We start from the raw sequence: 16,010 nt of genomic DNA on the forward strand, positions 1-16,010 counted from the left end.
TGCTTTGCCAAGCCTTTGGAAATACCTCCAGGGATGAGAGCAGCCATGAGTGTCACAGGTTATATATATTCCCATGTCCTGTGTTCTGAGAGCCCCAGATAAAATATTGCTTGAATGTTTTTTATTATTTATTAATCATCAGAACATTAAGAGTAACAGCAGGGTATTTTCATTGTGCTCTTTTATCAAATCCTTTGACAGCTTTTGCAAATTTTTAGACAACATGTAGATGTGAGAGAAGCATATATGTATATGTATTTCATGTACATTTGAAAGACGTGATGTTGATGAGTGTAAACAAAAAGGAAGGTGGGGCAGCAGAATCAATGGGACAATATTTTCACATATATGAAAACAAAAACAGAAGAATGCCTTATGATCAAGTCAAGCTGAACTGGAGATGGCTGTGGAAGGAACAGCTTTATACTGTTAGAGGACAAGCTAGGCACAACATTACTAAACCCTCCCTTCTAATTTCTTTCGCTCATAAGTGGTCAGTAAATGAAAATATGTCTCACTCTAGGGAAAAACTCTGCATTTCTGAAGCTGAGAACGTGTTCTGCTGCTGAGGGAAGGATCTGAGAGCCCTGGCAATGCTCATCAGTGTTGCACTTAAAGAAAAAAAAAAAAAAGATAAATGTATGAAAAATGGATGCAGAGAGAAGAATATGCTTGAGACGGAGAAAAGCTTTTATCCAAGTTGTGTGGTCTTCATGGTTATTTTGGCTTCTTCTTTGCAAAGAGAAGGATTTGCTCCCTGTAAGGTGCTTGCTGCTTCCTCCAGTTCCCATTTCGCAGGCCCTGCTCCGCATGTTTTCCCTGTCAAGGGAGATGCTTTCAGGCCTCCACTCCATGGGGCTTCCCTACTTTGCCCCACTCACTCCCCTCTCACACCAGAGGGGCAGCAGGAAGAGGGAAATAATAGCTAAAACTTCCCCTTTTTGGTCCTTCCCGCCAGCTGGCAAGTACATTCAGCTTTTTTTTCCTTCCCCAGGGTGAGAGCAAGGAAGGGTCCTTTGATTGTCTTGGAGATACGGAGGGCACAGACCAGACAGGAGTGGGCTGCAGCCAGTTCACCCAGCTGAAAACCTCCCCTGCAACACCAGTGAATGCATCGCGCTCTCCCACCCACTTCCCACCCTGTGCCAGAGACAAGAACAAGAGCGTTTCAATTTAAAGCATTGTGGAAATGAGGATCCGGATGCAAAGGTTTGGGCTGGCTTTTAAGCTCCTTCCCTCCTAATCTTCCAGACCCTCGGGACATCCAGCAAAAACAAACCCATTTGAGATAAAATCTACAACTGATAATTTGGGCAGCAGAACCTCCTCCACCTTTAAAATTGGGATGCTCCTGCAGAGGGGACTGGCTCTGATGCACACCCAGATGCAAGTGTGCAGCCTGCCACTGGCTCCCTTTGCGCTCTGCCAGCCCTTGTATCAGCAGCCAAGGTTCAGAGAAGAGGAATAACCCATCCTACAGGCCAGGCAGAGGATCCTGAGGTGTGCTAGATGGCAAAAGAACATGGGATGTGCCAAACCCACCATGCATTGAGAGCTTCAAGTTGGTGCAGCCAAGGGGTTTCCTGCAGAATGGAGAAGCATGCAGGTAATTAATGGAAATCTCCCGGCAGGTAAACAAGTCTGGAGGAGACTTACCTGGCCCTGCGGGCACCTGTAGATGGGGATTGAGATGGTGGCACAGCAAAGCAGTGAGGCACAGCGCCTACAGGGCACAGCCACCCTCTGCCTTGTCCACAGCTCCCCCAGGGACCCTCTTGCAGGGCTGAGCCCTCCAGCCACAGCCACAAAAACTGGGAACAGATGTACTGGAGTTGCAACAGGGCGTCAGTGGGGCAAGAAGGACCAGCGAGGGGTGGCTGGAGGCAACACGGGTGCAAGGGAGCTGGTGGGGCTGAGGGGCAGACATTCAGCCTCCAGCTATTGCCCTCATGCTCTTGAGCCCTCGTCCCTACAGGCTGGCGTTGAGGCACCCATCCCTCCACAGGCCTCCCTTCTCCAGGAGGACACGTGAGCACTGCTCTCCCACATGGACAACACTGGAGGGTTTCAGCCTTGTGAGATCAGACCAGTGGTTTTCTGGTTGTTTTTTCCCAGACCCCTTAGAAGCTCTTCCCAAATTTCCACAGGATGGCAAGCCCCGAGGTGGAGATGCCTATACTGCTCAGTGCGTTCAGGCCAGGCAGCGAGGCTTCTCCAGACTTGTTCGCCTGTCTGTTAAATTTGCATTAATTACCCTCCTGGTGATTCAGGCTCCTGCAGGAAAGTTCAGCCTCCTCCTCGCCACGCTTGAGCATACAGAGCAGTTTGCAGGGCTGGTGCAACAGTCTTCCCCTCTATCCAGCCCAATGCTGCTGAGCTGGGCTTCACACCCACCAGAGTGTCGTTTCCAGAGCTCATAGCCTACCTGTGCGTACACAGAGGTGAGACATTGCATCTGCCACATGAGCCCTGCAAGCATTTTTGCGGAGGAACATCTCATTTTTAGGAAGCTGGAGGTGGATGCTCTAAGGGAACATCTCCTGCCCCAACTCCTCTCTGGACCTTCTCGCCCAAGGGAGTCTCTCTGCCGTTCAGCCACCCAAGCCTGTTGCCTGTGCCTGGGGCTTGGTGCTTATGCTGCAGTTTGGCTTCCTTCCTCTGAATCTATTCATATTTGTTGTGGGAAGGGTCATGAAAAGGCCAAATTCAGCCTCACCAAAACAAGGTTCAGCTCAACTCACTTGGCCCTCCCTCTGTTTCCTAATGGAAACTCGTCTTTGTGGTCAGTTTTCAAGGCCCTGGGCAGGACCTGAGCTTGAGCTGTGCATCTTCAGGTAAGCCTAGCTCAGCTGATAGCGGCTGATGACACGCTGGAAGTGAAAGGTCTCAGCCCAGCACGGACCATGGTGTTGATATGCACCCAGTCCCTGAACCAGGAATGATGTGAGACCCAGAAGAGCTTCCTCCCCGCCCTTGCTTGCCTTCTGCAAAATGCTGTCCCTTCTTACCATGGCTTCTGCCCAAAAACTGCTGGCTGCTCTGAAGGTAAAACCAGGGTCTGATGGAGGCACTCAGGAGTCCACCAGGCAGCTGCTCTGTGGGCACCAGCTCCTTCACCCCACTGCCAGTGCCTGCCTAACCTAGATGGCTCATCCCCAGGAATGGGGACAGCTGGGAATCCCTGCTTGATGGTCACCCACTCTCAAGGGAAGGACAGTCCTGCAGAGCTCACGTGGCAGCAGAGGTGAAGGTGAAGCACTGGGGATGTCGGCTGAGGCTGGTGCCTCTACCAGAGCACAGCCAGCATCCTATGCCAGCTTGTGCCAGTGATGCTGATGGCCATGCCATCTCAGCCACATCGTAATGCTCGAGACAGGGATGCCTTGTGCAGCAAGAATAACCTAAAACACCAGTCCCCAACACAGAAACTATTGCTTGGGACCAAACCATATGGATATCTCAGTTACATCCCCATCAATAAAGTGTTATGTTCCCCAGATCACTGCTTTGGAGGGTGACAACAGTCACTTCATGCTTCAACAGAAATCAGATCAGGACCCTCCGAGGACCACAGCATGTACCACTGCTGCTGTGTGCAGCTGGAGGACTGTCCCCATAGCTGGTAGGTTGAACAGTCTCAGATATTTCTGTGCACTGAGCCCAGAACGGGAGGTGTAAGATGACCTGAACAGTCAGTTACACAAACTCTTTGGAAATGCAAACCACTGTCTGACAGGCATAAGGTCACAGCCGTCACCCTCGCCAGGCCCTGGAATCACAGCTGAAATAGCATTGTAATGCGCTTATAATTTATTCATCAGCTGAATGAGAGCAGCAGCAGGCATTTTGATGGCACTCTTTTATCAAACCCCTGTGATGGACTTCATCCATTTTAAAAGAGCAAACTACAGTAGAAAGGCAAAAAAAGGAGACAACTTTATTCCATTCAAATTTAAACAAGCAGGAAAAAGGGCAAATCAAAATAAGGTTAAAAAAACTCACTAAAGATATTTTTTTCTCTTCATTTTTCTTCTGCTTCATTCTGAATCTTCCGAACTTTGCATTTCTCTGCTGGTGGCTACTTTGATGCTCCCGTTAACCCAAATGCTGCCAACTGATGCTCAAAAGCATCTTTTTATCCCTGTGATGAGTTCTGCCTGAGGATCGTCTTGCCCCATTTTTAAGTGAAAGAGAGCCAAAAGGTGAATTTCGAACAGACATTTATCCTCAAAGATTCACAGTTGCTTCCCTTGAGTACTTGGATGCTCTGCTCCCCAAATATAGGTGCCAATGTGAAGGCGAGCACTTTTGTATGCCCATTCTCTTTTTCAGGAGGTGAGGATCACCCTATGCAGTATTGATGCATTGCTCACTTGGGCAGCAGAGCGGAGAATTGCACTTTGGTTTCCCTTATTAAATGCTTGGGGAATTTTTTGGGGGAAATCTTTCCTTGGAAATGGGGCATTAGTGCCTGGGTGGAGATCCATCACCATGGGTCTTGTCTGCCTTCCAGTCTGGGACTGAGGTACCTAGTGTAAATAAAAGAAGTAACCCCAGATTCCTCTGTCATTGGTTCCTCCGGGGCTGAGAAACCAGCCTGCAAAGCCCCAAGTGGTGTTTCCCCTCAGCCCAGGGGCAGCGTGGGAGCGATGCACTGCCAACACTGGTATGGCCTTGGGTAATGGCACTCCAGGAAGAAGATGGAGGAAATAATCCTGGCCCCTCTCTCTGTCTTCCATATCCCCCCATATCCAGGTCTGGACAAGAAGAAATGGAATGAGATTCAGGCGGAGGGGGCACCTAACAGCTCTCTAACAGGTAGGTGAGCTGAGCCCAGAGACACGTTGACCTAGGAGCAAGTGAATCTCCACTTCGAGCAGTTTGAAGGACAAATATCAAAGAACTGGTTCGGCAAATATGTCTTTGGGCTGCTTAGGACAAGCTGATACTGCCTTGGGGCAGGAGGGTGATGAGGTGGACCTCCAGATGTCCTGCTCTGCTTCAGCATAGCCCAAGGAATAGCTGTCGGTGGTTTGAGTTACAAGGGGCTCGGGGGGGGCTGTAAGCAGTTTGTAGGAGAGCTGAGCAGAGCTCCTACCCCCTGCCTGATCTTCTCCATCACAGGAGCATCCATCTGATGTGCCAGGGGTGAGAGACAGTGTTGAAGTCCAGCCCAGAGTCCCCAGGATCGCTGCTGATGCCTCGCCAGAGCAGAGGAGCAGGGAGGAGGCAACAGGAGAGGAGATGGTGCTGTCTTTTAGCCCAGGCGAGTCCGGTTTCCTAGAGGAAGGAGCAGATGTCTCATCCTTTGAGCCACTCAGGAAAGAAATTTGATAAAGCACCAAAGAATATCGTGTGAGATGATCCTGCCCCAAGAACAGAGTAGTGTAGGTGGGACCTGCCCTGTCCTCCCACCTCTTGTCCCCTCTCTCTGCTAGCTCATGGGGCAGTAACCCTTCAATGTGACACTGAGACGGTGTTTGCATTTTCAAAGCTTCTGCTGTTGCTAAGCAGAGGAGTTAACTCTCAGTTTTTCATCGTTCATGAATGCGGCTTGCAGGAAGGAGGGAAGAGAAGAGGAAGAGAGATATTAAAAATAGATGATGAGAACAAAGCAGAAAGGGCTTGAAGAGAAGTTTTCATCTCAGATTTACATAAGGCGCCGGTGGCATCCTGAGGTCAAGTTTACAGCAACAAGTTCCGCTGCTGGGGGTTGGATTAGTGGCACATGTAGCCTTCTCCTCCCCTGGTGAGACTTCCCCTTCCTGGAGCCACGTGTTCCTGCACCAGACCCTATTTCTTGTTCTCTGAGCCCAAAGAACAAACTGATTCCTTCAGGTGAAAAAAAAAAAAAAAGGAAATGGAGAGGGAACAATACAGGTTGTGGCAGAGTGCTCCCCACAGAGAGCCCTGCTTGCAGGCAGGCAGCGACCATCCACGGGAGAGCAGCTAAAGGAGGAGGAGGAGGACAAGGCTTCATCCTTTCATTGTGATATATCATAGCTGATTAGGGAGGAGAAATGCCATATGATAAATCAAAAAGTTACTTCAGCCACAGGGCAGCCTGGGCTAGGGGAAGGGGACACCAGGCAGCTGAGCCTCCCCGGGAGCGCAGGCAGAAATGCAGGCAGGAGCCTTGGAGGGGGCTGCCCAGGGGTCAACATGCTCTGTTGCTTCAATGGTTTCTATTTTCTGTGAGCAGTGGATGTTTTTGTAGGAGAGGGGGAAAAAAAGTTGGGGGGAAAAAGACCAATATTCTCTCTGAAAGCAGGCCTGATGGAAAAATTTCAGCCTGCGCTATTGAATACACCAGGGCTTTCTTTACTTTCTGCCTTGCATGATTACCTCTTTTGCTAACATTCGAGACAGGCAGCAGGTGGAGATAAGTCCTGAATAGCTCCAAACTTTGCTTCTCCCATCTCTCCTGGCATTAGGCTGGTTCCAACAAAGCCTGCACTGGAGGCTGGCTGCAAGGAAAGGTGTTTTGATTACCATAGAGATAGGGGCAGCGCAATCCCCAAAGGGCTCAGCTCCCGCCTGTTGAATCAACCCCACATTTTCCTCTGACCTTAGCAAAGCTGTGTTTCACCGGTGAGAAGGGATGCCAGGTTAACGGAGCAGAGCAGGCAGGTCCTTGCTGGCTGGCATCGATGAGGAAGGTCACAGTGTGGCCCTCCAGGTCGAATGCGTTATTAGACTCATTAGCAATGAAAATGGGGCATGTGGAGGGGCAGCTGGAAGTGGGCACTGGGGCTGGTGCATTTGGGAATGATGGTGGCTATGACATTAAACCTGGGCGTTTGGGAGGTGGGGATGGAGGTGTGAATGGGGCTGATAGGGTTTGCGGAACAGGGAGCAGTAGTGAAGCATGGGCAGCTGTGACTGGGCTCTTGGGACTGGGAAGGACTGGGATGAAGCTAAAGACTCACTGCTGACCCCCGTCATGGGACCAGGTGGGACATGGTGGGACATGGTGGGCAGAGGTGAAGCGTTTTCTCTCTCCTGGAGAAAGCACTGCTGAGAGCATCGTGTCTGGAATGCTCCCAGATGTGGCCCAGATGTTGAGGTTCTGAGAAGGGTGACCAAACCCAACGGTGATGGAAGTGCCTGCCACCCAGGAAGCCTGGCACCAAAGTCAGAGCTTGGCTCCTGCCCACATGTCCCGCCAGTCAACTCATCTCGTACTGACGAAACATCACGTCCATCAGCCCAAGACATAAATAAAAAGAACATGGGTCTGAGCACCCACCAGAAAACACACGCAGCACGGTACAGCCCCGCTGCCGAGGAGCTCCTCCAACAAACAGCATTTTGGCCACGCAAATGTTTGTGATCCAGCCCTCCAGCCCCCAGGCTGAGGATGTGAGAGCAGAATTAAGCAGCTTTCTGTAAATCTGAGCTCACTGCAGGGTGGTAAGGAGTGCGCGATGGCGGCTGACCTGTGCCTGCGTGTGCAGGAACATGCGCTTTTTCACAGCATAGCCGGGCAAGCCGGCGATGGACGAGGGATGTTCTTCCAGGTTACCCCCATGGCAGCGAATAAGAGCTCATCCCAGCTCACGAGAAAACCCATGCCAGGCTCCACAAGGACAGTTTCCAGGGTGAGGTGGGATTTTGCAAGGGCCCGTGCCCCTGACATGTCAAGCTGGAGTATTTAGAATCATTTAGGTTGGAAAAGACCTTTAAGATCATTGAGTCCAATCGAGTACAACCTGGAAGCAGTACCAGTGATGGTTCTGGAGCATCTTTGGAGGAGGTGATGGGGACCTCCTTGGGGAGAGCCCAAGAGGCAGAAGGAGGGCAAGTGGGGCAGTGGCAGGGACAAGCAGGAGGATGCCATGCTTGCTGCTGAGCCGACAGCAAATTTGTCCTGGTAACAGCTGGTGCTTGGGGAAAACCGCCTGCCTCCTGTTCTCCTCCCTGGGCGAGGGTCTGGAGAAGAAGTGGTGGCTGCCAAGTGCCAGGTAGAGACTTCAGGGTCCATCCACAGTGCAGGCTGCCCCGGCCACACGATCCCCCATCAATGCAGGGAGCCTCTGCTGTCAGTCCACACCTTCGGGAAAGTCCATGGCTCTGGAAAAGGCAGGAGATTGGTTTAATGGTCACCCATGCCCATGGGGCCGTCCTCGGGATGGGAAAGCGGTGCATGGTGATGGAAGCAAGGGAGAGGGTCAAAGCTACATAAGGAAGTAGGAATGATGGGGCACATCGTCCAACCTGTTTGTCCATGGAACAGGAGCCTCTGCGAGGTGGGCTAAGCCCTGCCACGTGCAGAAGGATGAAAGAAGTGCCAGGCAGAAATGGGTTAAGATATCTCAAACACGAGGTGTCCAATGAATCCCATTCCTTTCTACGTGGTAACTCTGGTACTCTTGTTATTGTCTAAATAAATGTCCTGCTTCTCTGAACGTCGGTGAGTTGTTGGATGGAGCGACATCCCGCAGCAGTGAGTCCCACAGCCTAATGAAATCAGTATTCCCTATTATCGGTTCCTACTTTCTGGACAGCCCCTGTTGACTCTCCCCTCGTTCTTGCTGTCTTTGATCTCTTTGTTCATTTAATTAATCTCTAAAGTAAATACTCCTCAATCCCTCTCTATACTGCAGCATCTCAGGGTCTTTTACCATTTCATCCCTGGACTCCACGTAATCCAACGCCACAGGTTTACGTCAAGGCGTTATACGATTTTCACTTTTATTCTTCCCCAATTTTTATTTGACCGCAAGTCCACAGACAGCAGAGGCTTCCTTCCAATAACTGACATTGTGGAGGAGACATTACAATTAATTTAGAATTCATCACAGCCTATCAGTTACTTAAAGAATTCCTGTTAGAACCACATTAATTCTTTAATTCAAGGAATACGCGTCAGCGTTTCTCTGTCAGGGCCGTTACATCCTTATTATTTCTCCTCTCCCGGCTGAGGTGAGACGCCCGGGTTGGAAGCACGCCGGCAGCGGGTGCTGCTCCGGCAGCCGGGCCTCGCCTGCATTGGTGGTTCCAGAGGTGAAACCCAGATTGGCACCACCTGGGGTTGCGCTGCGCTGTTTATCCTCCTCCCGGATAAGTGTTACTTCTCTTCGTTTATTTTTATAATGGATAATAGATATGTTATTCGTTGGAGACTTGCTAAGGAACAGGCGCTTGCCCACGTTCCCTGGTCGATGTACCTCGCCGCCCTCTGCAAACGTTTTTCTGCCGTAACCGGGCGGGGGAACGGGAGGAGGGATGGGAACAGCGTTTGCTGCCCGCGGCACCTCGCACGTCCGTGAAAACAACACCCGTGGGGGGGGGGGGGGTGCTGCCTGCTCCCCTCTTGCTGCCGCGGGGTGTTCAGGGGACGCTGGGTCACGCAGGGCCGCTCCTCAAACCCCACCCTTTGTACAAAAACGCCCCTTTTTAGCCCGTGGGCGCCGGCAGCGGCGCGGGCCGCCCGTGCCCACCCGTGACCTCCGCGCAGCACCGCCCCCTCCCACTCGCGGCCCAGCGCGGGGCTCCTCCTTCGCCCCGCGGAGGCGAACGCCAGCCCGGCCGGCGGGGGCGAGCGCAGCGCCTCGCCTCCTTCGCCCACCCGCACGCAAGCGCTGCGGCCGCGGGGGGCGCTGCCCCTTTAAGCGCTCCGGTAGGGGCGTGGCGTGCGGCGGGGCGTGGCGCGGCGCGGCGCGCTGAGGTCAGCGGCGAGCGGGCGCCGTCACAAAAGGAAGTGGCGGCGGCGGCGGCGGCGGCCGTCAGCGCGGGGAGGGGCGGGGGCCCGCGGGGCAGCGCGGCGGCGGCGGCGGCAGCGGGAGCGCGGGTGGGCGGCGGGGCCGCGCCGCGCCATGGCCCAGCAGCAGATGAGCAGCTCGCAGAAGGCGCTGATGCTGGAGCTGAAGTCGCTGCAGGAGGAGCCGGTGGAGGGCTTCCGCATCACCCTGGTCGACGAGTCCGACCTCTACAACTGGGAGGTGGCGATCTTCGGGCCCCCCAACACCCTCTACGAGGGCGGGTACTTCAAGGTACGGCCTTCCCGTGTCCCGTCCCCCCCCCGCCCCCGCCGCCGCCGTGGTCCCGCGGAGCCGCCGCTGGGGCCTGCGCCCCCCGCTCCGCTCCGCCCGCCGGGGCCTCTTTGTCGGGCTCGGAGGGGCCCCGGGCCCGCGGCCGCTGTCGGCCCCTCCGCCCCCCGCGGGAGGGGGTCGGGGCCTGCGGGGGGAGGGAGGGCGCGGAGGGGAGGCCCGGGGCCCGGAGGTGGTGCCCCGCCGGCTGCCCTTCCCCTCCCGCCGCCCGGGGACGGTCCGCGGGGCCGGGGCCTGCGGGACCTCCCCTCCCCTCCCCTCTCCCCGGGGATGCGCGGAGGGGAGAGGGGGCCGCGCCGCAGCCCTCCCTGCTCTGCGATTTCACCGTTTTCACCCCAAAGAAAGGCGGGTGCCTCGTGGCAGGGCGCAGATTCTCCCCTCCCACCCCCAGGCTGTCCTGGCTCTGGTCCGTGGGTATTTGTTGCAGGGGAAGGGGCTTCCCAGCCTTCTCTCGGTCGCTTCGCTCCTTGTGCAGGAGCATCCTGTGTGGGATGACGAATTCAGGGTAAAGGCTGTGTTTTCCTCAAAACTTCATGGTGTTTCAGGACTGGTTTTCATGATCATTTTTTTCAGCCCCCCCCGCCCCGTTTTTCTTCCTCTCCAGACTTTCAGAGGGCAGCCTGCAAAGGGCTATGGCAACACTTAATTGGTAAAGGTAGACAAATGCTTTCAATTCCTCTCTCAACCTTCCTGTTAATCCAAAAAAACTTTTGTGGTTGTTATTTCCCCTCTTTAAATACAGTAAGCAAGAAATCTGGCACTGCTGTCCTGGAAAGGAACTGGAGGGAGCAGACTTAAATTCTCAAAACAACTGGAGGAGGAATTGCACATTTTTCTTAAAAGATGCAATTAAAAATCCTTGGTGCCTGCAGAAGATGTGTTGCATTGGGCATGCCCCTTTGCACTCTATGTCCCCTTGGTCTTTGGCAAAATATTGTCTCCTTCAGCTTGCTTCTCCCAGGAGTTACCGTTTTAGTAGTGGCTCCTGCATCTCCCATTTCATGCCCTTTGGCTTCTGTCAAACTGAAAAAAATTTTTGGATGACTTCTTTGCCTGGCTAACATGCATCTTCGGTGCCCCTTGGCCTCTCTGGGTCAAGGTTTAAGAGCTTTGTTCCACAAAACCAAAATAACCTGTAGCTTGGGGAATAACAGATTTGAGTCACGCTCAGTTTGGCCTCATTGTTTTGAAGGAAGGGAAGGCTTTGGCACAAGGCTTGCCTTTTGTAATGAGTTGGCCGGCTTACTCATGTAGGTGTGATAGGTATATTCTTAGACTCACCTCCATTATTACTTATTCAGGAAGTCGCTCTGGTCTTGGGTTGGTAACTGGGTCATTTTTACATCCGAATGGTTTGGCGACCTCTTCCTGCACTTACATTACTCATCCATTTTTTTCAAGGAAATCACAATGGGTCAAAATATTTTTGTGTGGCTGGGGAGCTCTCTGGACCGTATGTTCGTAATTGTTCCTGGAAAGAAGCTGGAGCAGCCTGTGAAATAATCCAGGGATGTGTGTTAACAAGTGTGGATTTAGGCAAGGTTGCCAGCTGCCTTACCACAGTATTATGAAAGTGATACCTTTTTTGGTATTTGATGTCCTTGAACTGTCATACCTTTCTTCTCAATTCTTCTGAACGATCCTGTGATACTTATTTTGAGAGTGGGAGACTAGGGTTTCACCATGCCTTTGCCCCTCCACAGCAGATGGGTTCCCTTCAAGCAGCATGGCTGATGTCTGTCATGTGTCGTTTCTGTCTCATCCTTCCTCCATGAGGAGCTGTGCATGGTGGTTTTTTTGTTTTGGTAGCATTAGATTTTTTTTTTTTTTTGTTATCGTAAATTCTCAGCCACTGGAAAAAGTGGTCTTAGACCCTCATTCTGTCCCTAGGGAGGAGTCCTGTTGTCCCGAGAAGTGATGTTCTTGGCTTTCTTTGTATTGGGCCTTCAGGCAAACCTTTAGATGTGTTAGACTTGGCTTACTGACTTGTTTAGTGATACGATTAATACCCTAAACTTTATTTGGTGGGGTGACTTCTGTGATATGCTCATAGCATATGCAAAGTGAGCACCAGTTCAGATCAGAATCTGATGTATTTTTCAGGTTTCTTGGCTTGATGAAATACCTAGCTTCATCTTGTTTTGTATTTTTAGTTTCCCAAGATGAGGTAAGCAGGATTAGAAATACGCAATTACAGGATGCAACATTTTTTTTTTTAAACTTCGTGGCGATGAGAGTTTGGGAACTTTCTTCCACTTGAGGTGTGGTTTGAGGGTAGGAACTGGAGGGAAAGTACAAAGGCTTCTAGTTAAGCTCAAGTATAAATATTTTGAGGAAAACCTGTGTTTAATATGACCTTAATAAAGAAAGTGTTAGTGATGGTTGATTGGGAATACAAACGCTTGATTTGTGCTCATGGAGCTCTTGGAGCTGGTAACATCAGCTTTTGGCACCTTGTTTATTCTTGGAGAAATACGACCTTTCTCTCTAGGCTGTTGAACTAGCTGAATAAACTGAAATGAGGAAAGTGCTCTCTTTGCACCTGCTTGACAGGAGCTACTGCTGTTAAAACCTCGTTCAACATTTCAACAGATTCTGGTTTCAGCTGCTAATCCTGTAGCTCTAGCATTTGCTAAATTGAAGCAGAAAACATGTCCCCCTGAATGTTTGTTTAAATGGTAGGTTACCATACCTTAGTGCTGGCTATAATAAAGTTAGGGACTTCTTAAAAATTCAAGCACAGCATCTAAGCATATTTTATCAGCTAATACAGCATGCTCAGATCTGCTGCAGTACTTCATAGGTTAGGACCTCGCAGCTAGATGGAAAGGGCAGCAGCCTTCAGAAGCAACCACTTTGTGAAGAGCAGCTTGTCTCAGCGAGGGGTGGGAGCTGTCCTGAGCCGCACGCCCCTGTGATACGGTCAGCTGAAGGTGCACATCTGCAGTGGAGGTTATAGCAACCTTTGCCTTTTCTAGTGACTTTATGTAGCTATGCAGTATGAATGGGAATAATGTTTTGGATAACCCTTTGCTTAAGTTCCAGATTACCACCCTCAAGGAAGGAGTTGAGCTATTCCGTGCACTGGTTACCTCTCGTTCCGTGCTGGCAAGGCAAAAGTAGTGCAGGGTCAGTGATGTTAAGTCCTCCAAAGAGGTCCAGTGATAAGAGCAAATGTCTGTCCCTCAGCTGCTGTCAGCAAGAAATTATCAGCTTAAGTAAAGTTTCTGGCAGAATCAGTTGTGTTGGGCTACAGGTGTTTGATTGTAATAGATGAACTTGATTTTTTGGTCCCTGGCTTATTCATAGTTTGTGTAAGGGTGAAAGGTGGGTAGACCTTGTGTGTTGAAGATGTTGATTTGCTCACAGCTGATTCAGTTATTGAGTGTTTCTGAGAGACAAAGGGAAGATTTTTCTCAGAATGAAAGGCTTCATGTCCATGTCACTTGCTTCTTTCTTAGGTCGGCTGGGAAGGCCATGGTGTGATAAGACAGGTCTTTAGATCAGACTCCGCTGGGCTATGTGGTCATTCTGAGTTGCTCTGGAAAGGGTGGGAATGTGTTTTTCTGGCTTTGCAGGCAGCGTCTGAGCAGCAGAGAACCAGATTGTGCTGTAATCTGCAGAACTACGTGTGAGCGGTTCATCGATGCCACCTTTATGCCATAGGCGTCTTCTGTTCAGCTGAAAGGGTTCTTTGCTACAGGGCAGGAGAATGTCTTCACCTTCAGTTTTGGCAGCTGATCCTGAAATGGGGACCACCACAACAAAGGTGATTAAGCTGTAATCTGGTGATGGGAGGTGCTAGTTGGGATAGGTTTCAATGGCTGAGGGTTGTGCGTGGTGAAACTTTCACCATCTCAGCTGACTGTTGATCGGTCTCTCTGTCTGCCTTGAAATCCAGTGTCTTACTTTGATGCTTGGGCCTTCGGAACCTGGAGGTTGATAAACCTCTGCCCAGTGCTTTGATGCGATGTTTTCAGGATACTTGGAGAACTATTAGAAAGTGTTTCCTGAGGGCCTACTCAAGGCTCTGTGTGTTTGGTGCAATTGCACCTTAGTGTCGCAGCTTTTGATTGTTTTTAAAAAAGGAAATTCTTCTCGTTTTTATAGTTGAATGGTATTCTTGTGCTGGGAGCTGACCTTTCAGGGAACGTGCAAGTGAGAAATTATACAAATTGAAACTTCATTATTAAACACATAGCACTGCCCAGAAGCATGGTTTGCCCAAGTATGCTGGGTCAAGAAGCATGTTTAATGTAGGGCAAGAGTCAATATTAAAAGCTCCTTCAGAGGTGATTTAGGCTGGGTAGATGAAAATGAATATGCCTAACATGAAAGGAAACAAAAAAAATTAACTGCATTGTTAGAGTTGCTATTTGATAGTTCTTAAGGCAATTTATTTTCTAAGATATTTTTGCTACTTGAAGGAGCAAGTCTTGACACATAAGTTGGAGGGGGAAGAAAACCCGGGCATTATGATTAGTTTTCTCAAGTAATTTGGGGGCTAAATACTTGTCAACGCATTGTTTTCCTTGCTTTTTGTAACTCATTAACCGTGTGCTCTTTAGAGTTCTGCATTGTTGGGTCTCGGCTTCTTCCAAGTGATTTGATTTCAAAGCAATTTGCAATATGTGGGAATAATTTTTTTCAGAGCAGGAAATCGATACGGAACTTACTTACGGATAACTGATGGCAAGAATGAGCACGATGTTTAAAATTTTGGTATTGTAGGCTACTTCCCAGAGAGCTTAAAATTAAGCAAATAGAAGTTTCTTAAACACTCAGAATTATGTAACTGGTAGAACATTTAACTCCACAAAAATATTCCTTGGTGCCAAGGAAAAAATGTGTGGTGCTCTCAGCACAAAAGCTGCCTTCTGCAGGCTTCTGGGTCGCAAGGTGCTACAGAGCTTCTCTCTGTGTACTTAATTTTCTGTTTTTGTTGCCTTTAGGTATCATTGATGCTAATAAGCAGAGGTTTGATGCAGCGAAGGGATACGGAACTGCGGGTGAATTGAGCCTGGAGTTGCTTGCTCGGGGTCTGAAGAGCTCCTGTTCAGAGCAGGCTATTTCCAAAGCGAAAGAGCTGCTAAGCTATCTGCAAGCAGGGAGGCAAGAAACTTCTGATCTTGGTTCACTGATCATAAGCACTGTTATGATCTCTGACTCTCAGGCCTGGGGAATACCTGATTGACCCTCACTCTGCTGTTGCATATAGTTTTTTTTGGATGAGTATCCCTGTGGGCCCCACAGAACCCCCCAGACAACTCACCCAGCGTATAGCCTGTTTCGGACAGCAGTCTATCCTCGGAAACGGGCAAGGTAATGGTGGTACCCAGCTCCCAGTCCTTTCCCTAGGTCTCCTCTGGTCCAGGTGGGGTTATTGTGTATACTAAGAAGCACAGATAGTGATTTCCAGTTCTGATACTGCCTGAAAATACAAGATCATGTGCAATTAGGTCCTGTTGTATGGCAAGAGGAGAGCTGTAGCACAGCGCACCTCTGCCATTAAAATAAAAATGCAAAGCGTTCCATTTGGAAAGATTGAGTACTGTTGGTTTGCATAATTTTTCCATTGTTTGGCTCTATTTCCATGAGTTTGCACAGAGTGATCCTTGGATAAGGTAAAATAGAACATGATTTTTTTTTTTCTTGGATAACAATGCAAAGAACTGTGCCTCTTGAAATTTCTTGTCTGTCTCTTTAAGAGATGGTAACTAAAAACATGTAGATAGCTTTAGATCTGGTTCATATCATAGGAATTAGTGGAAGTTTTTTTACTCTGTAGTGTCAGAAAAGTGTTCTTTTTAATTTTTTTGTGTAAATCCTTAAGGTCTCCGGTATTATGGTGATATTATGCCACTGCCTGAGTGTTGTATCACATCTGTAACTTCTCAAAAGCTCAAACATGTTTTTACCTCGCTGTTTCTGAAGTCATGCTTACACTGCCTGCTATTT

General features: G+C 50.0%; 1 protein-coding gene and 1 long non-coding RNA gene across 4 annotated transcripts in view; one reads left to right on the plus strand and one right to left on the minus strand.

Annotated features, from left to right (window-relative positions):
* Nucleotides 1-4,174: 4,174 nt before the first annotated feature.
* On the minus strand, nt 4,175-7,501 carry LOC309602943. 2 transcript variants are annotated; one of them, XR_014230748.1, is made up of 3 exons: nt 7,250-7,501; nt 6,346-6,467; nt 4,175-5,280 (listed from the first exon to the last, which is right to left on the minus strand). It is a non-coding gene; the product is annotated as an uncharacterized lncRNA (long non-coding RNA). The 2 variants fall into 2 exon arrangements; XR_014230749.1 differs by having other exon boundaries at nt 6,569-7,269.
* A 2,274-nt stretch (nt 7,502-9,775) lies between these two features.
* UBE2R2 (ubiquitin conjugating enzyme E2 R2) overlaps nt 9,776-16,010 on the plus strand; it is a 53,536-nt gene continuing 47,301 nt past the window's right edge. Inside the window, exons 1-2 of one of the 2 annotated variants that reach the window (XM_082337211.1) lie at nt 9,892-9,995; nt 13,631-13,821. In XM_082337211.1, the coding sequence (XP_082193337.1) occupies nt 13,765-13,821 (57 nt within the window). In that variant the 5' untranslated portion in view covers nt 9,892-9,995; nt 13,631-13,764. Of the gene's footprint in view, nt 9,996-13,630; nt 13,822-16,010 lie in introns of both variants that reach the window. The other variant, XM_082337210.1, reaches the window with a different exon arrangement.

Source organism: Platalea leucorodia (assembly GCF_965183815.1).
Source record: "Platalea leucorodia genome assembly, chromosome: Z".
Taxonomy (NCBI): Eukaryota; Metazoa; Chordata; class Aves; order Pelecaniformes; family Threskiornithidae; genus Platalea; species Platalea leucorodia.